We start from the raw sequence: 21,026 nt of genomic DNA, 5'->3' as shown, positions 1-21,026 counted from the left end.
GTCCACATGTTCTCCCTATTTTCGTTATTTCAATGCCTAGTTTTCTGAATGCTAATTCTCTCTGCTGGTTATTTGAAGTAAGGTGATAAACATGGAGTTTATTGAGAAAAGATTTTTGAATATTTACATCTTTTTGTGGACCAGCTAGAGGTCATTGAACATGATGACTTATTACCAAAGCAAAATAATATGCTTATGTTCACAAATCAAAATGAAGCCAAGTCAAAAAAATCAGGACATAAAATCCTACTTATGGTATGGTCTTAGTCATCTAACATACATATACGCACAGATGATAAGAGAGGAACAAATATATTGCAGTACAAGTGACGGAGATTTATGGTGGCAAGGTAACGTTTGACTTTCTTTCCTCTTTTTTACACAAATTGTTGTCATATACTTATGACATATGAGATGAGAAACAAATGTTGATTGTCCTAAGAACATTGATGAATGGACAGTGACAAGCCAGTGATAGGTAGCTTAGAAGGTTAGACAAATTAAATATCAATATTTTCCTAAAAGCCTCATTGTTAAATAATAATAATAGTAGTAGTAGTAATAATAATAATAATAATAATAATAAGTATTGTGCAAATTCACACTTTTCCTCTGCACTGGCTTCAATCAATATATTTCTGTATGAAACTTTGGTCAAGAAGATCATAATGACTCAAAATTGTGCTGTCATATGTCTTAATAATGATGGGTGGCTCTTGGGGCTTAGTAGTAGAAAATATCTTTCTAAAAGAAAGATTATGATATAGAACTGCAAGTCTTGAAATTTTTTAAAGATTTTATTTATTAATTCATGAGAGACATAGAGAGAGAGAGAGAGAGAGAGGCAGAGACATAGGCAGAGGGAGAAGCAGGCTCCATGAAGGGAGCCTGATGTGGGACTCGATCTCAAGTCTCCAGGATCACGACCTGAGCTTAAGGCAGACGCTTAACCACTGAGCCACCCAAAAGTCCCAAGTCTTGAATTTTAAGGTACATCATAATCAACTGAAGAGCTTGTAAATTGCAGATTCAAATGCCAGGTAATTCTAAGGCAGAGGGTCACATTCTGAGAACTTTGGCTATAATGAATGACCATCTAAAAACCACAGGTCAAGTTTAGGTATGAAAAATATGAACTGGTAAACTCCAGTCTCCAAAATCTCTTAGCCACATTGTAAGTATTTGTTCAAATCCACTCTCTGTGTCTATTTGTCTGCTTGTGTGCCTACTGTTTGGGATTCTCTACAAGATTATAAGTTCCTTAAAGGTAAGGACAATGCTAGTTTTATTTAGCACTGTAAATCCAATATTCAGTATAGATACTCAGTAAATATTTGAATGAATGAATAAATTTACCAACTATCTCAAAGTGACATATTCTGGAGAGAGTTTGGCTCAAGTTTTCCCACTTTTCTTTTTATTATCTAGACATGTAATTGTTATAAACTGTAGGGTGAGAGAGAAGTTTTTCAATGTTTCATGAAAAGAGAGGAAGATTTCGTTTGTTTCTTCTACCCCATATTCTCCCTCCCTCAGATCAATTCAGTGGATTAGCTCTTCTTAAAGTGATTCTAATTTGACTTTCTGTGGACTAAAGAAGGGGCTGAGAAAATTTTTGTAGACTATGTTAATTCTTGATGTGTTCATGTGCATATGTTTTGTGTAAGTATGCATTCTCACACTTAGGCAAATTCCCATCTAAAGGTATTCATAAGCATGTTCAGATTAATGTAATAGGACATTGATGAATGTGTTTGGACACTTCATTTTTCTGCCAACCATATGATCACATCTGTAATGTGATTGAATTATTATTGTATAATATGCAATTAATATGCAATACCATTCATGGGTTTGGTTGATATGTTCATGATGCTGTTCCTTGTCATAGTCAGAAAAGTCACATATGTTCAGAATTCAAAATGTTCTTGACTATTTCCTTTTACTGTTACTGCTAGAAAATAATATTGAACATGTAATGTGCTTATTTTAAAATTTCCAAACATTCCAGTGATGAACTGAGTAATTTGGATCAGAAGTATTTATATTATTTTGTTTCCATAATAAAACTTCTGATCGAGAAGAAATGTACAAAATACTCTTATTGTTGGGATTAAAGATTCATGCAGTTCCTCTAAATGCACACAAAATAAGGAGCAGAGCCTGTTTAATATATTTGTGGGAGGGTAAAGCAGAGATATATTTTAAATGGGAGAAAGAAAACAGGCTAATCATTTTCTACTCTGTATCTCTGATATACTTGAATATTGGTTTGAGTGCTTATTTTTCAATTAATTTCTAAAAAGGAATTTTTCTAAGCGAAATGTCTGCTATCTATCTATCTACCTATCATCTATCTATCTATCTATCTATCTATCATCTATCTATCATCTCTATACCATCTATCCATCTATCTTATATCCTATTACAATAAGTTCTCATAAAACAGAAAATCAGTTTTTCTATAAGGAACTGGATCAACTCAAATGTTGCCAAACCTAAGTGGTTCATTGGCTGGGATTTGGAAATTTTTTTCTTTTTGCAAAACATTTCAATGTAATGGTACTTTTGGACTTTATTTCTTTCACACATTTAATTTGATACTTATGGAGATCCATACCACTAAACATATCCATATAGTAGGAAAGCAATTGCGTTTCTGACTCATTGTTAAGACAATAGAACAGGTAAAGGAATAAGGCTTTGGAAGGGCATAGAAGTAAATATTCACATTTAGAACTTTCGTGAAATTTCGTGAATACCCCAAGGTCTTTAATTATCCTGAAAAAGGATCTTTGTTCCTAGATATCTTGAAAAGTGGGACAGATTAACTAAATGTACTATATAGACTATATAGATTTTTTTTTAGGTTCTAACATAACTAAAGAACAACCAAAAAAAAAATGCACTAATGTCCCTCACAGCCCACTCAATGGCTTGTTGTCTATTAAGAATAAACAAAGCAAAAAAAAAAAAAAAAAGAATAAACAAAGCAATTTATTTTATGCAAATGTAGCCAAAATATAAGTACTTGGAGGTACAGACATAATTCGGCATTGTTCAAAAGACACTTTAAGGGCCTGTAGATAAATGTAAAAACTTGATAGAAAACAAAATTCTTAGAGTACTAAACATATTATTTTATAGTAGTAGTAGGCAATACTTATATGCTGCTTACTATGTGCCAGGCACTCTTCTAGGCACTTTATTTATAATATTGCTTAGTCTTTAAATCATGTGAGGTATGTACTATTATCAATCATATTTTCCAGATGAGGAATCTGGAGTATATCTGAGCCACTTCCTCATCCTCCAAACTCTAACCTAAACACAAGGGAAGAGGTTCTTCCCTTCTCCCTTATCAATATTGTCCTTGGCTGGGGTGTGCTAGCAGTATTTCCCACTTTTGTGGCCTCCATGCTCTGTCATTTCTCAGCTCGAAGCTCACTTTTTAAATTCTAAGAGGTTCCTTGGCCTTTTTTTCCCCTTTGCCTTATCACTTAAGATAACTTCTAATTAAGATCACTAGTATATTATAATTACTGATAATTATTTTCTCACTGAGAGAGGCCTGTAATAGGTTAGCTTCCTTCCAGAAACCAAATGAAAAAGGATTAATAAAGTTTTTAAAGGCTTTCATTTCCAATGAGAAGTTGCATTGCTCGGAGGATGAGTCAGCATTGTGTAGTGTGTATACGTACAGTTAATGAGAAACACTGGGATATTTGGTGCCTTATAAGTGTAAAATATGATGAAGCATGAATCAGAAGTCTCTTGTACTGTAACAAAATAACACCTACGCTAAAAGATTTGGCATTCTGTGGCACAGTTAGAATCTTAACTAGTTCTCCATTTTAATTACCACAAAAGGGTAATTAAGCTGTTTCAAAATCTTTCTTACAAAACTCTCCCTGGGCCAAAAAGTCTGAAGAAAATAATTTTCTTCTTGAGAACATGTCACTAAGGGGGAGGCCTTCATTTTCTTAAGAACTGTAATTTTTCTAATGGTTCTTCTAAGAATAGAGCATGGCAAGTGTACTTGGAGAAGACTGACATTAATAAAGTCATTTCCTCCCCAGGCATGTTAAAAGTAGCAAAATGAAAACTTGAATTTGAGATATAATAGCAACTTCCCTCAAAATGTCCCTGACTTTGCTCTATCTGCACTTCATTTCATTGTAATTATGAAGTATTTATATATTTTTAAGATTTTTAAAATTTATTTATTCATGAGAGACACAGAAAGAGAGAGAGAGAGAGGCAGAGACACAGGCAGAGGGAGAAGCAGGCTCCATGCAGGGAGCCCAATGTGGGACTCCATCCCAGGTCTCCAGGATCATGCTGGGGAGCTGAAGGCAGTGCTAAACCGCTGAGTCACCCAGCCTGCCCTGAAGCATTTATATTGATAAAGCATAAGGTGTCATTAGAATCTGAAAACTGTATAATTAATAAAGATTTATGATTAGTCTGAAGGGGGCAAGGGAATGGAGGGCCCGGGACAGCAACTCACCTCAATTTCTCCTAGTTTTATTAATGGTCCCATCCTCCAAACTCTTATCTAAACACAAAATATATAGAAAAATCAATTTCTTCTTATTCTAGGGGATACCTGGGGTATTTAAAATTTAGCTTCAAGAGGCAGTTTAAGATCTTGAATCCACCTCCTCTCATGGATACAACAGATCTACAGCCACATCTGGAAAAATACCCTCGCTTCTCCCTCTGCCTATGTCTCTGCCTCTCTCTCTCTGTGTCTTTCATGAATAAATTAAATTTTAAAAAAAAGGCCACATCAAGAGGGGTAAGAGAGGCAGAGATACATTCTCACTGGAGGCCCTACCCGTGCTGCCACAACCCAGTGTTAGGAGAGATCTCACAAATATGGAAATTCTCCCTGAGGGGTGAGGGGTTTGTGCCCCACATCAATCACCCGGACCCTTGAGACCTACACCAGAGAAAGGAGCTCCAAAGATGTCTGGTTTCAAGAGCCATGGGACTATAGGAAAAAGAGACCCCACTCTTAGAGGACTTGTATGCAGACTCACTCACCCTGGGACCCAGTGCAGGAGCAACAGTCTGAAAAGCAATTAGACCATATGTAAAGAAGATCCACTTGGTAGTCTTGAAGTGTCTGCTAGAAGTCTAGCAAGAAGGGCAAGAGGGCAAGAAGGGCAAGGGCAAGAGACTACTAGAAGTCTCTCCAGGAGCAGAAATGTTAGCAGAGGCCAGTTTTTCACTCTCCCTCTAACCTGCTAGCCCTGGTGATACTTCCTATGTTCCTGCCTAATCCAGCCAGCAAGAGCCCCATCCTCATGTAGCAATCCACAGCCTCCTCTCAAAAAAACTGGCCAGGGAAGTGTCCCACCCCTGTGTACCACTCCACAGCAGCCCCACTAAGGCTGTCTGGCATGCACAGCCCACAGAGGGCATGCCTCTTGCATGCCTGACCTCAGTGGCTAAGATGAGTTGCCTTTTTGGGCCCTATAGTTCAGAAACAACTGGAAACAGTTCTTTACAAGCTCCTACCCCAAGGGTACTGCATAGACAGCAGATTGGACTATACCCCCAGTCTTCCTGTAAAAAAGACCTATCCATTTGATCTGGAACTCCAATCTGAGGGGCAGGGTCCAGGCTTACTACATTATCTAAAGGCTACAGAAGTGCACTTAGGGAATGTAAACTGGGGGATATTATCTTTGAACTTTCACTTGGCCCTATTATAGCTCACTGATACCTCCCAGAAAGGAGCTCATACACTCTCCTGGAACCCCAAGTTTTGCACCTGTCATTAAGGGGACACCTCCAGATCCTGATTGTGGTTCCATAAGACCATATATATTTGTATACCTTAAAAACTGCTACCTGAGGAACTAACTTCCAATCAGCCTGAAACTAGGTATTAACTGAGATCCTTCTTTCTGGAGCACTCACAGAACTTGGCACAACCTCAACAGTCGGGAACAACCAAGAGAAAATCAGGCTGCTTAGACAATTATAAAGGTTCAAGAGACAACTAAGAGCTAGGGCAAGGTTAAATGATAAAGTTCATCTCCTACACAGGGTTACTCTTATAAGAGGGGAGAGACAGCTATTTGCTTAATATATAGAAATAACCAGACTCAAGCAAAATTAAGAGACAGGATAATACATTCCAAATAAAAGAACAAGATAATCCCCCCCAAAACTAAAGGAAACAAAGATAAGTAATTTACCTGATAAAAAATTCAAGGTGGCAGTCATAAAGATGCTCACCAAACTCTGGAGAAGAATGCATGAACACTGAGAGAATTTCACCAAAGACAGAACACAGGAAAGTACCACACAGAAGTCACAGAGCTGAAGAATACAACAACTGAAATTAAAAATACAGTAGAGAGGTTCAACAACAGACTAGAGGAAACAGAAGTTAGAATCAGTGCACTGCTACTGGGGATTTACCCCAAAGGTACAGATGCAGTGAAACGGCAGGACACCTGCACCCCAATGTTTACAGCAGCAATGTCCACAATAGCCAAACTGTGGAAGGACCCTCGGTATCCACCAAAAGATGAATGGATACAGAAGATGTGGTCTATGTAAACAACGGAATATTCCTCAGCCATTAGAAACGATGAATACCCACCATTTGCTCCAACGTGGATGGAACTGGAGGGTATTATGCTTAGTGAAGTAAGTCAATCAGAGAAAGACAAACATTATATGGTCTCATTCACTTGGGGAATATAAAAAACAGTGAAAGGGAATAAAGGGGAAAGGAGAGAAAATGAGTGGGAAATATCAGTGAGGGTGACATGAACATGAGTGACATCTAACTCTGGGACACAAACAAAGGGTAGTGGAAACGGAGGTGGGCAGGTGGTGGGGGTGACTGGGTGATGGGCACTGAGGGGGTACTTGGTGGGATGAGCACTGGGTGTTATGCTATATGTTGGCATATTGAACTCCAATAAAAAATATATACACACAAAAAAAGAATCAGTGCACTAAAAGACAGGACAGTGGAACTCATCAGAAAAGAGTAGCAAAAAGAAAGATAATTTTAAAAAGTGAAGATAGTTTAAGGGATTTATTTTCAACATCAAGCATAATAACATTCACATCATAAAGGTTCCAGAAGGAGAAGAGAGAGAGAGAGAAAGGGGCAGAAACCTTAACTGAAGAAATAATGGCTGAAAACTTCCCTATCCTGGGAAAGGAAACAGACATCGGGTTACGGAAGCTCAGAGAGTTCCAAACAAGAGGAATGCAGAGACTCACACCAGACATATTATAACTAAAATGTCAAAAGTTAAGGTTAAAGAGAGACTCTTAAAAGCAGCAAGAGAAAACAACCTGTTAGTATAAAGGAACCCCCATAAAACTGTCAGCAAGTTTCTCAGCAGGAACTTGGCAGGCCAGAAGGGAATGGTATGACATATTCAAGGTGCTGAAAGGAAAAAAACCTACAACCAGGAATATTCTACCTCATAAGGTTACTACTATTATGAGAGATAAAGAGCTTTCCAGACAAACAAGATAAAGGAATTCATCAACACTAAGCCAGCCTTACAAGAAATGTTCAAGAGGCTTCTTCAAACTGAAAGGCAAGAGCACTTATTAGGAACAAGAAAAAATATGAGAGTGTAAATCTCTCCCCAAAAGGTAAATATACAGGAAAGACAGTGAACTGATCACTTATAAAGCTAGTACATAGGTTTAAAGGCAAAAGTAATCAAAATAACTGTAACTTTAATAATTAGTTAAGGAATACACATAAAGATGTAGAATGTGACTTTAAAACATAATCATGTAGGGAGAGGAAAAATGTAGAGTTCTAGAATGCATTCAACATTAACCTGCTGTCAACTAAAATAGTTCATTAAATTTCTAAACTGTAATAGATGAGCCCTATGGTCACCACAAAGCAAAAATCCATAGGAGATACACAAAGGAAAATGAGAAAGGAATCTAAACATAACACTATAGAAAGTCATCAAACTACAAGAGAGCAAGGGAAGAAAAAAGGAAGAAAGAAACCACAAAACAGCCAGAAAACAATGAACAGAATTGCAAAAAGGACACATCTGTCAAGAATTAATTTACATTTCCATGGATTGAGTTCTCCAATCAAAAGACAGAGTGGATAAATGGATTAAAAAACCCACAAAACACAAGATCCATCTGTATGCCACTTACAAGACTCACTTCAGATGTAAAGACGTACACAGACTGAAGGTGAAGGGATGGAAGAAGAGGTGGCATGCAGGTAGAACCCAACAAAAATTAGAGGTACCTATACTGAGATCAGACAACATAGGCTTTAGAATAAAGACAGAACTCCATAGTGATAAAGGAGTCAATCCACCAAGAAGTTATAATATTTTAAAATATTTATGCACCCAGCATAGAAGGACCTAAATACATAGAACAAATACTAATAGACATAAGGGAGAGAAATCAACAGTAATACAATAACAGTATGGGACTTTAATACCCCACTTACATTAAAGGATAGATCATCCAGATGGAAAATTAATAGGGAAACATACATTTTAAATAACATATTAGACCAGATAAATACACACACGCACACACAGACACACAGAATATTCCACTCAAAAGCAGCAGAATACACATTCTTCTCAAGTGCCTGTGGAACGTTCTTCACATTAGGTGTCAAAACAAGTCTCAATAAATTTAAGAAGACTAAGATCATATCAAACGTCTTTTCCAACAACAATGGTGTAAAACTAGAAATCAATTACAAGGAGAAAACTGGAAAAAAACACAAATACAACATGGATGAATCTGGAGGGCATTATAACTGAAATAAATAAGCCAGACACAGAAAGGCAAGTACCCTATGGCATTGTGGATAAAGAGGTGAGATCTATATCTATATCTATATAACTCAGCCATAAAAAAAAGAATTAAAGGGGATCCCTGGGTGGCTCAGCAGTTTGGTGCCTGCCTTTGGTCCAGGGTGTGATCCTGGGGTCCCAGGATAGAGTCCCACATCGGGCTCCCTGCATGGAGCCTGCTTCTCCCTCTGCCTGTGTCTCTGCCTCTCTCTCTCTCTCTCTCTCTCTCTCTGTGTCTCTCGTGAATAAATAAATAAAAATCAAAAAATATTTTTTAAACACACACATATATATACACACAGTTGTAACCACCATCCTGATTGAAATATACAGCTACTAGCAACCTAAGTTTCTCATGCCACAGCCCAATCAATAAGCCGCACCATGCCCCAAGAGATAATCACTATTTTGACTTCTCTCACAATAGCTAAATAAATACCTGTTCTTGAACATCACATAAATGGAATCACAGAGTACTTTGTTTTTTGTTTGTTCATTTATTTTATTTTTTTAGATTCCACCTATAAGTGAAATCATATAGTATTTGTCTTTGTCTGATTTATCTCACTTAACATAATACCCTCTAGGCTCATCTGCTTTGTGACAAATGGAACGTTTTAATTCTTTTTTTAAAAAAATATTTTTATTTATTTATTTATTCATGAGAGACAGAGAGAAAGAGGCAAGACATAGGCAGAGGGAGAAGCAGGCTCCCTGCAGGGAGCCTGATGTGGGACTCAATCCTGGGACCCCGGGATCATGCCCTGAGCCAAAGCAGATGCTCAACCACTGGGCCACCTAGGCCTTCCAAAAATATTAATGGTCTAAAAAAACTTATCGATTTATACAATGAAAATTTTTGCACTTCACTATATGAGTGAACAAAATAGTTTTGTTTTGAAAAACTATTCACCTAGAAATACATATAATCCAGTGGAACATAGATTTTACTTAGTAAAGAGAGAGTGAGAGAGAGAGTGTGCACGTGAGAAGGGTGAAAGGTAGAGGGAGAGGGAGAGAAAGAATCTCAAATAGACTCTGCCTTGAGCACTGAGCCAATGCAGGGCTCAGTCTCACAACCCTGAGATCACAACCCCAGATGAAATCAAGAGTTGGATGCTAAACTGACTGTGCCACCTGAGGGCCCCTAGTAGAATACGATAAAAATATATAGAAAGGAAGAATGTACACTTATATGCAAATTTTAAAGAACTTTATTTTTAAAACTATTTCAGTTATACAGAAAAGTTGCAAAAATAAGAATTATTATATATTCCCATCCAGTTTTTCAAATTGTCATATATTACCAAAATACATTTGTAAAAACCAATAAACAAATATTTGCACATTGAAGCAAACAAATGAAGAAAAAATTATTAAATCAAAATGGATTAAAGAGTTGAATATAAGACCAGAAATCATAAAACTTCTAGAAGAAAATGTAGGTGGTAAGTTCCTTGACATTGGTCTAAGAGATATCATTTTGGATCTGACAATAGAAGCAATGACTACAAAAGCAAAAATAAACAATGAGACTACATTAAACTAAAAAGCTTCTGCAAAGGATAATAAATCATCAACAAAATAAAAAGGCAACTTACTGAATGGGAAAAATTATTTTCAAAAAAAAAGAAAAATTATTTTCAAATCATATATCCCTTAAGGGGCTAATTTCCAAAATATTTAAAGAACTTCTACAATCCAACAACAACAGCAGCACCAACAAAACCCTACACTATTTGATTTAAAAATAAACAGAGGCTCTGAATAGACATTTTCCCACAGGAGCATCCAGATGGCCAACAAGCACATGAAAAGATGTTCAACATCACTCATCATCAGGGAAATATGACTCAAAACTATAGTTATCACCTTAAATTGTCAAAATAGCTGTTATCTAAAAGACAAAAAATAACAAGTGTTGGTGAGGATATAGGATCATTAGGTCGTACAACACAAAACTAACATCATGTTGTATCTTAATTACACTACAGCCTTAAAAATTTAGCTTTAATTTATTTGCTTCTGCATGGAAAAAAAAAAACTCTAGCTTTGAAAAATTAGAAAAAGGTACACCTTTTAGACCAAAATCACATGGCCATTTTATAACTTCCTTTTTCCAGATTGCTTAACTAAACTCAGTCTCTTATACTTAAGACGATTTCTCTCAAGCATCTGTAAACTTTTGATTCTTTTTTCCCCCATACCAACAAGTAGATATGAAATCATAAAGAGACCTATGAAATCATAAAGAGATTTTTGTGACCAAATTTTTCATGACTTGATTGTCATCCTCCCCTATCTACTACCTTCTTAAAATCCTAAGATAAAATCCTGAGAGAAATTTATCTGCATGTATAAATTGATGTGCTTTTTGCTTCCATGAAATTTTGGAAATCTCTTTCAAAGTTGTGGGGTTTGTGTGGTATGGAGTCGTCAGGGGGACCAGGCTAAGAGTAAATGGTCTACTCCCTTTTGGGGTATATGGTTGCTCAGAAAAAAAGATTACTTCTTAAGACCTTTAATTTCTGAGTACTTTCAATTTTCCTTGGAATATAACACTTGACCAAATAGTTCAGTTATTAAAACTTTTACAGTATACGGAAATACTGCACTTAAGAAAAAAAAAAAAAAAACCTTTATTTAAAAACAAACAGTAAACTCTAAGCTACCGAATCAATCATGTTACCTATAAGTGCCAACAGTGTTATTTTATCATGCTGACTTCAATCTCATTTTTTAAAAAGGAGATAATACCAACAATTACAATAGAAAGGATTTCTAACTATACAAATGTAGGACTTTCATAACAATTCAAGAACTTGGTGGGTCTCAATTTAAATGACAAAGTTTCACTTCTTATTCAGAACTACAGCATGTGTCTTGGACACATTCCTTACTGCCAATAAATCCCAAAAGTTCATTCTCTAAACAATTTTTTAAAATCTAGGTTTGTTATTGTGTCTTTTGAGGGGAGAGGCAGGGTAAGGGAAGCTAAGTGTTATAGGTGATTCCTCTAGTTATCAAATTAGGGTGCTCAATTTCACCTAAAATTTTTGGATACCACTTGTGTGTTTCCATCATCTTTGAATTGCCTTTTAAAGTTTTACGTCTTCCTATAATATTTTTATGGACTCAGTTTTAATTCTTACAGAACATATTTTAAGGATACACAGCATTTTAGAAGCCGAGATTGTATCAAAACTTATTATAGAACTATAGAATAAACTGGTTTCAAACGAGAACAGTACAGAAAAGAACAGCTAGGGGTGCATAGACAGAGGACAATCAAAAATTTGGAAAAAAAAAAAAAAAAAAAGACTTACTTTCTCCATTCTGCTGATTTTCTTCCAATCTCCTTAAATGCACTTTTGGCAATATTCATCAAAAATTTAACAAAAAAAAAAAAAAGGAAAGAAAAGACAAATTTCTTTTTTATACAAAAATAAGTAGCACCCTGTTCTGACCCACACAGATTTTTTTTTTTTGAGTTTGTTTATTGTTTGTTTTTAGTTTTTTTTTGTTGTTGTTTTTTGGGGGGATATTCTGTGAAAGTTCATTCGACAGACTATTTTTTTTTAAACTAACCGTCCATTAAATTATTTCCTTCTCTTCTTTTAGTGAACTTGCAACATATACCCTTTAACAGAAGAATTTAAACAAACCAGTATTTTGCCTTTTCTCTTTCTCTGCTTCCGTTCCTCTTCTTTTCGTTTTATTTTTTTTAATTGCCATATATGGCTAGTTACCACTGCCACCTGACAGTAGTATGTCTCGGATAAGGATTTTGATGGGGGTTTTACCCACCAAATGGACAAAAAATAATTGCTCTACCACTGAGGAGGGGACTGCGCGGAGAGAAGTGAGGCGAAGCAAAAGCTTTCCGAATCTCATTGGTTGGTTGGAGTACTGCCTTCTAACGTATTGTTCCAGCGCACACTGGGACTTTTCCTGCCAGCTTTCCACATTGACTGTATCAGAGAGACCAGGGGCATCTGGAGCAAACAGGATGATGGCCTTGAGGCAGCTGTACTCGGCAGGGTCGACGTGCAGAGCTTTGAACTTCTCCATTTGGTCTTGGAGCATCTGTACGTTTTCCGTAAAGACGGCCACCTGGTCGGAGGACCCCGGGGAGGTGTGTAAGCTGGTGGCGGCCAGGAAGGGGAGGACCTGGGCGGGCATGGAGCACTGTGCCCAGTTGAGCATGAACAGGTCACACCAGGTGAGGTGAAGCAGGGCCACTTGGTCATTCACCTCCAGGTCAGGGAAGAAAGGTATCTTCCGGGCCCATTCAACAGCACCGAAGAGCACACGAGCAGCCTGTTCGCAGATATTCTCAAGGATCAAGACATCGTTGGGCTGCACGTCCTGGCTGCCTGACCCAGACAGCGGATATGGCTCGGCGTGGATCAGCAGAGAAATATATCCAGACAGGTTAGTCTGGGAGTTGAGAATTTCCCCGTTGGCCAACGTAAACTGCCCTTGGGGCGGCGGCGCGGGCAGCATCCTGTTCCTGTGCACCGCTTCCCGTTTCATACCCACGTCGATGCATTTTTTGAGGCGGCAGAACTGGCACTGGTTGCGGCGGTACTGGTCAACGCGACAATCTTGGTTGGCTTGACATGTGAAGGTCAGGTTCTTGCCCACACTGCGCTTGAAGAAGCTCTTGCAGCCCTCGCAGGTGAATTGGCCATAGTGCTTGCCGCTTGACTTGTCGCCACACACCAGGCAATTGATGGGCGGCTGCCCTTGTGCTCGCGGCTGCGGCTGCAGTTGAGGCTGCGGCTGCGGCTGCAGTTGAGGCTGCGGCTGAGGCTGCGGCTGCGGCTGCGGTTGAGGCTGCGGCTGAGGCTGCGGCTGCGGCTGCAGTTGAGGCTGCGGCTGAGGCCGCGGCTGCAGTTGAGGCTGCGGCTGCAGTTGTGGCTGCAGTTGAGGCCGCGGCTGCAGTTGAGGCTGCGGCTGAGGCCGGGGCTGCAGTTGAGGCCGCGGCTGCAGTTGAGGCTGCGGCTGAGGCCGGGGCTGCAGTTGAGGCCGCGGCTGAGGCGGAGGCTGTGGCAGCGGCTGCAGTTGAGGCTGAGGCTGAGGCTGAGGCAGCAGCACTTGCTGTGGCAGCAGCTTGGGCAGCGGCAGCGGCAGAGCCCGAGCCCTGGGCGGCGGCCGCGGCAGAGCCTGAGCTTTGGGCAGCAGCCGTGGCTTGGGCCGCGGCCGCGGTTTGAGCAGTAGCTTTGGCTGCTGCTGCGGTGGCGGCTGCTGCGGCGGCGGCGGCTGCTCCTTGTCACCACTGGAGCCACCAAGGGTGCCCTCGCTGCCAGCCGCCATTTCCTCCAGTGTGCGGGCTGGGCCCTCTTTGCTGGGTGTCTGCGGCTCGTACTGGGCACTGGGGGGTGGTGGGTCTGGCCCAGGAGGCACCTGTAAGACCTGGCTGCCCTGCGAGCCAGGCATCTCATCCTGGGGGGGGGGCCCGGTGTCCGTTACCTTTTCCATATCCGTGGGGGCCGCGTGGGTCGTTCCTGCTCCCCTGGCTGTGGACTATGGCGGCTTCTGATCTCGGGTTCAGTCGCACAGCCTTTTGTGTGTGTGACTGTGCGACAGGATGTAGGAGGGCGCCCCCGGCTGGCTCGGGCTCTGGTTGGTTGAGGTTGGTTACTTTTTTCTTTTTTGTTTCTCTTTTGCAAAGTTTTATCAGTTGGTTGTCTGGACCAATGTATTTGTTTTGTTTGTTTCTCTTGGTTTCACTTTTTTGGTTTCGGGGGCTTCCAACCAGGAAGAGAGAGGGAGGTGCCAGGCCTGAGGGAGTGGGAGCCGAACATGGAGAGAGAGGGAGAGGGCGGGTTGGGAGATCTGCAAGTGGATTATGGGGCTTCAAGATAGAAATAGGAAGCAGAAAAAAAAATCTCTCTAAAGATATCACTTGCTTTCACTCTCTCCCTGCCTCTCTGGTTCACTCTTCGACAAAAAGATTCTTACGGGGCAGCCTGGGTGGCCCAGTGGTTTAGCGCCGCCTTCAGACCGGGGCGTGATCCTGGAGTCCCGGGATCTAGTCCCGCATAGTGCTCCCTGCATGGAGCCTGCTTCTCCCTCTGCCTGTGTCTCTGCCTCTCTCTGTCTCTCTCTCTGTCTCTCATGATTAAATAAATAAAATCTTAAAAAAAAATTCTTACGGGTTTTTTAATTTGGGAAGAGGCTGTTGCCCAGAAGTGCGTGACTAGTACAAATGCATGCCAAAGACTGTATTTCTTGGCCACAGTCCCTTAATAAAATGAAAACTGGAATAAAGAAGCAACCAAGGTTCTTTAGCAATGATGGCTTTTAGAGGAAAAGAACAGATGAAACTTTTTTTCACCAATAAGAGACAGTATGGAAAGTCTTTTTGACTGAGAAAACTAGAATAGGCTGCTACACTGTACAAGGGGATTTCAGACCAAATAGAATCAGAACTTAAGAGAACTGTGAGGTTGAACTATATGAATCTGCTAGCATTCAACTCTTGATTTACAAAAAGATCAATTTCGTATAGATCAACGTAGTATCATCCACTTCCCACAGGACAAATTTACGAGAGGCAATGCCATATATTACCTAAGGACTTTAGGGTTTGATTGCTTGGAGGCAAACCCCACCTCGGTCGTATAACATATGTGTGATTTGGGGTAAACGATTGTATCTCTCTGTGTTTCAGCTTTCTTATCTTAATGATACTGGATTGTATTACTAAAGGCAGCAATTTCAGTATCCATTTTATTGTTTCTTGTATATTTTAATTGCTTCCAGTTTGGGGTAACTACAAGCAATACTACTACAAATAATTCTTTTACATATATGTTGGCACTTAGTTGTTAACTTTTCCCTGTGATGTATACTCAACAGGGGAAGTTCTGGATTATAGAGCATATACTTTTCTAATATTGATATATAATGCTGTATTGTTTTTCAGTATAGTTGTATTGATTGACATTCACCCCCACCACAGTTGTATGAGTTCCTATTATTCCACGTGTTTGCCAACACAAGTATAGTCACGCTTCAATATCTGCTGCTCTAGTGACTATTTATTGGTATTTAATTGTGGTTTTAATTTCCCTGATTACTAATAAGTTTGAGTACCGCTTATATAAAAGTACTCAAACTCATTTGGATTTCTTTTGTGAAATATCCCTTCAATTTTATCTGTTTGACAATTGCATTGTTTGCTGTTTTTCTTTTCTTTTTTTTTTAATTGATGTATTGGGCACTATGTTCCAAGACTATTCTCCACTAAATTTATAGATTGATCTTTTTTGACCACTTAAGATCACTGTGCATTCTGGCTTGTGGTTAAAAATAATCAAAAACAGATTCCCTCTGCAAGGCAATTCCAAGGCACTTTTCCCTACAAACCATAGGGATGAGAATGTGGTTCAGGTTTACCTCCCATTTACCCTTCCATCAAAGTTAGTTCTGTAGGGTGCCAACTTAAAATGAGGCCGATCGGTTTGCATTCCTGTCTGCATACTTTCAAACTCCCTTGTTCAGCCAATATCTGTAGGGCAAAAGGTGCTTCAATCTTGACCCTATATCTGGGTTATCTGGGTTCTATTAAAATTGACTAAAATTTTGCCATCATAATTCCTTGCTATCTTGTCAGTTCTTTGATACACACACACACACACACACACACACACACACACACATCCGTATATCCAATATACTTGTTTGGTGGTTCCAGAAAATCTAGTCTGCCATGTTTCAGAAAACAGAAGTCATTGCTGAGTAAACCTATAAAATCCTGTCCTGTACCTCATGCCTTCCATTATCTTACAAATAAGTTGACATCTAACAAAGGGAAACCAGACTCAGAACTAGAGAGATTTTCTTTTTTTTTAATAAATTATTTTAATTTTATTTTTTAAGATTTATTTATTTATTTATTTATTTATTTATTTATTTATTTATTTATTTATGATAGACACAGAGAGAGAGAGAGAGAGAGAGAGAGAGAGAGGCAGAGACACAGGAGGAGGGAGAAGTAGGCCCCATGCCGGGAGCCCGATGTGGGACTCGATGCCGGGACTCCAGGATCGCGGCCTGGGCCAAAGGCAGGTGTTAAACCGCTGAGCCACCCAGGGATCCCCTAGAGAGATTTTCATTAAAGGGTAGAGTTATTTGAAATACCTGATAGCTTTTGGCTATAACTATTCCCCCAGTGGCCTTCCAGAGTAGTGGTAATGTGAGTCTAAATGAACTCAGGGCCCCACTGTCCATGAGCAGCAGTTATCCTGCTTGAGTTTAAAGGATTTTTACTTAGAATAAGAAGCTGTATTAGGGATTTCATGTGCAAAACATCAATCCTGTTAACAGGTGCTTAACCTGCTTCCAATCAGCAGGGCACAGAAGAAAACATATTCTATGGTTCTAATGAGTGTAGGGAAGGGAAGAAAAGGACTAGTTTTAGTATCTGCTCTGCCACATGCTATCTGTATGTGTATATCCACTTTGGGATTTAGTTTCCCTCCTGAAACCTCAAGAAAATTGCCTATTATATAAAAATTGCCTATATATATATTGCCTATATATATATATATCCTATATATGTATGTTGTACATAAAAACACTAATCAAATACCATTCTATTTACAAATAGAAGCTGACCTATAAGATTTGTACTCTTTTTTTTTTTTTTTCTGTTCTTTGATCTCATTCTAGTAACCTATCCTTCATTTGGGACAAATTGTCAGAAGTTTCTGGCATGTGAACTTAAATATACTTTTCCTGATCACATTTATTCAGGGCTTCCAAAATAAACATCTTACTGAAATAATTCCTGAGTAATTTTATTAATAATATTAAGGTATTACATATACTAAGTGCCAGATATTCCATACACATGACCTCAAACCCTCAATGCCATCTCAGTTAGATATTTATTTCAGTTTTATAGATGAACGAATTGTTATTTAGAAATAAAAAGTGATTTGCCCAAGGTTTCTCACCTTGGTAATGTAGGGATTTAAACCCATGTTCATCTGATATCAAAGCATACTTTCTACAGCACTAGAACACCTCAAAAAATACCAATGAAATTTAGTGGTATTTCATGCTTATTGACATCTGCATTGACAGATGGACTGACATGGCACCTCCAATACATTCCACTTGCATTATTAAAAAGCCTCTTTGGAAAAGGAGTGATACTAATTCTTACATTTACTGTACCCACCCACAAATGATGTAGTACATTATTTGCTGCCAAACATTTGTTGTCACATAGACATGAACATTGTACTGTTCTACATTTCATCTTATTTCCTAAGAGATATTACAAAACCACTATTTACCCAAGGATTTTAATTAAAAATGGATATATCAGCTCTCCATTCGTTACCTTTAGTCAGAGTCACTGAACTTAGTCATTGCTGATTTTAAAATTTCTCCAGAAATTATTCAAGGCTGATGCTGAAAATAAGTAATTTTACCTAGTGGCAATAAATTAGAAAATGCTAGATTCTATAACATTTAAATTATTCAAGTATTTCTAAAAAAGTGAATAAGTGCCTTGGGACTTACGGCCCTGTTTATTCATCTCTATATTCCTAATGCCAAGCACAAAGCAGAGTGAACTTTCTTTTCTTTTTTAAAAAAGATTTTATTTATTTATTCATGAGAGACACAGAAAGAGAGGAAGAGACAGGCAGAGGGAGAAGTGGGCTCCTCGCAGGGAGCTGGATGCAGAACTCGATCCCAGGACCCTGGGATCATGCCCTGAGCCAAAAACAGACGCTCAACTGCTAAGCCATCACGTCCCCAGAGTGAACTTTCAATAAATATTTGGTGACCTGAAATATTGACACATGATCCCAGAAGGTGTCTTCCAAGGCCATTTCTCCTTAGACCTTGTAAACTTTTCAAATGAGACATGCTTTAAAACATGAACATAAAATTAATTGGACTAGAAGTAGATGAAGTATGAATGCCGAGAAGGGCAATCGAGAAAATTTTCAGAGAAGGTATATAGATAGTTTTACTTAGTACCTAATCTTAACACTTTTTAATTATAATTAATAGGGCAGAAGCCCTTGTAAGAGCAGTTGTACATGTATTGCTCATTTTATTCATTTTTTAATGTTTTAATGCCATTTTTATCATGTCAGATAGTATTTGAGGTAAAATTTTTATCAATATATTCGTAAGTTTTAATCATAATGTTTTTGTCATCATGTTTCTGCTTCATAGTATTTGTCATGACATTTTAAACTTATCTATTTCTCCTTCTCAAGAATTAGATAGCAATGTGATAAAAATATATCTCTATAAGTTACAGAGATAGAAGCTATTGTATTTTTATTAAACTATTAGTAGAAGGATGCAATCCTGAAAGTATACATATGGTTAAACTGGGTTTCTCTATTTTTCCTCAAAGTTGAGTTGGCTTTGAGTACATTTAGAAAGTATGAAAAGGACCACTTATGAAGCAATTTAGTAGCTGGGAAATACCAGCTGCTTTATGATAGTCATTTATTTTTTTAATTTTTAAAAAAGATTTTATTTATTTATTTATTTATTTATTTATTTATGAGAGACACACACAGAGAGAGATGAAGAGACACAGGCAGAGGGAGAAGCAGGCTCCATGCAGGAGGCCTGACATGGGTCTCGATCCTGGGTCTCCAGGACCAGGCCCTGGGCTGAAAGCGGTGCTAAACCTCTGAGCCACCTGGGCTGCCCTATGATAGTCATTTAAATGCTGCCATTGTGAACCCTTTCCTCACCAGCTGATCACGGAGACATGTCCCTCTACTGAACTTCTGAACTATGTATTATGTGTTCAATACATTATTGCCTCATTAGCACATAACCCCACATTACTCATTATCTCTTTATATATACAAATTTCTGCTTCCTACCAACACGTACAAACACACACATGCATACATATAATTATATTAAAAACTCTCTTGTAGGCAGGGATTGGGATTAACATGTTTATATATCCCACTGTGTTTTGTTTGTTCAGTGCTGAAAAAGAGTAGATATTCAATGTGTTTTATATTCATTGTGGTTTGGCACATAAGTTATAATACTTTAATTACAACCTTTGTTTTCTTTGATTACTGTTAGAACATCCCAGTAACAGGTTGTTGCTGGCGCACAAGAGCTTCTTAAAGTGTTAGAGATAGTAGAATTTGGGCACAGGGTTGAGTGGGATGTGGTAGCTTCTGGGTAAAATAAAGGTTTAAATTTCATTTAAATATGTATTTTAGAAGGGATACAGAAACCAAATCTGATAGCGATAAAATTAAATATACAGGGCGGCCTGGGTGACTCAGCGTCTTCGGATAGAGTCCCATGTTAGCCTCCCTGCTCAGTGGGGAGCCTGCTTCTCCCTCTGCTTGTCACTTTGCCTACTTGTGCTCTCTCTCTCTGTCAGATAAGTAAAATCTTAAAAAAAATTAGATGTGCAAAGTGAAAGACATTTGGGCAATTATTTGATTTATTTAATCAGTTAATAAAGGAAAATGTTTAATTCCAGTCCCTAGATGAATTCTGTGGTTTCAGTTATCTGATTTGGCTGACTAAAAAACGTTAAGTGAATTTGTAATTTCAATTTTTGGAATGCACCTATCATATTGTTCAGCAAAAGTGATCTTTGAAAGATCAGATAAGCATCTCAAGAGCGCATTGACATACATAACCCTTATTGTTAAGAAAGGATATGATTCTATGATATTCTCAAAATTGTCGCCGTTTTGAGATGATTTAAGAGCCCATGCTTCAATTTGATAACGATTACTCCAGGATTTAACTTTTAGAAGTGATGTGTGGCTATTTTCAATAATACTACACTATTTTGCTTTAATTCCCTCAGAGCTTTCTTTCTTTCTTTTTCTTTTTTTTTGAGGTAGTTTCATTTATTAAACTGGCTTTTATTACAAAAACCAAGTAAAACCTGTTACAGTAATATTTATTTTGAAGTTTGAGTGATAAGAAAGGATAATATTTCTTTCTTGTTAATATAGTCAATACCTGTCTTTAATTTTGATTTAGAGTCTTTCCATTAAACAGGTTATGATGGCAGAGGAAACAAGTTATTGGGTACCTCATTTTCAGAGTAAGGAAAGCAAAAAGGGTAAGCTCAGTCATTGAAGACAATCTATTGCATATATCTACCTAAGAAGGGCTTTAAAATAATCAAGTTTTTGAGATAAAAGC

At 38.3% G+C, this 21,026-nt stretch overlaps 2 protein-coding genes across 2 annotated transcripts in view; both read right to left on the bottom strand.

The window, feature by feature from the left end:
- HTR2C (5-hydroxytryptamine receptor 2C) overlaps nucleotides 1-21,026 on the bottom strand; it is a 165,327-nt gene that overhangs the window by 106,185 nt on the left and 38,116 nt on the right.
- On the bottom strand, nucleotides 12,317-14,588 carry LOC102155522 (COUP transcription factor 2-like). Its single transcript, XM_038588108.1, is given in 2 exon segments — nucleotides 12,317-13,588; nucleotides 14,105-14,588. Coding segments are annotated over 2 exon segments (1,326 nt in total). The 5' UTR covers nucleotides 14,325-14,588; the 3' UTR covers nucleotides 12,317-12,482.

This window comes from Canis lupus, chromosome X (assembly GCF_011100685.1).
Source record: "Canis lupus familiaris isolate Mischka breed German Shepherd chromosome X, alternate assembly UU_Cfam_GSD_1.0, whole genome shotgun sequence".
NCBI lineage: Eukaryota > Metazoa > Chordata > Mammalia > Carnivora > Canidae > Canis > Canis lupus.
Note: the sequence above shows the minus strand (reverse complement) of the source record. Positions and strands in the feature narration are given on the sequence as shown.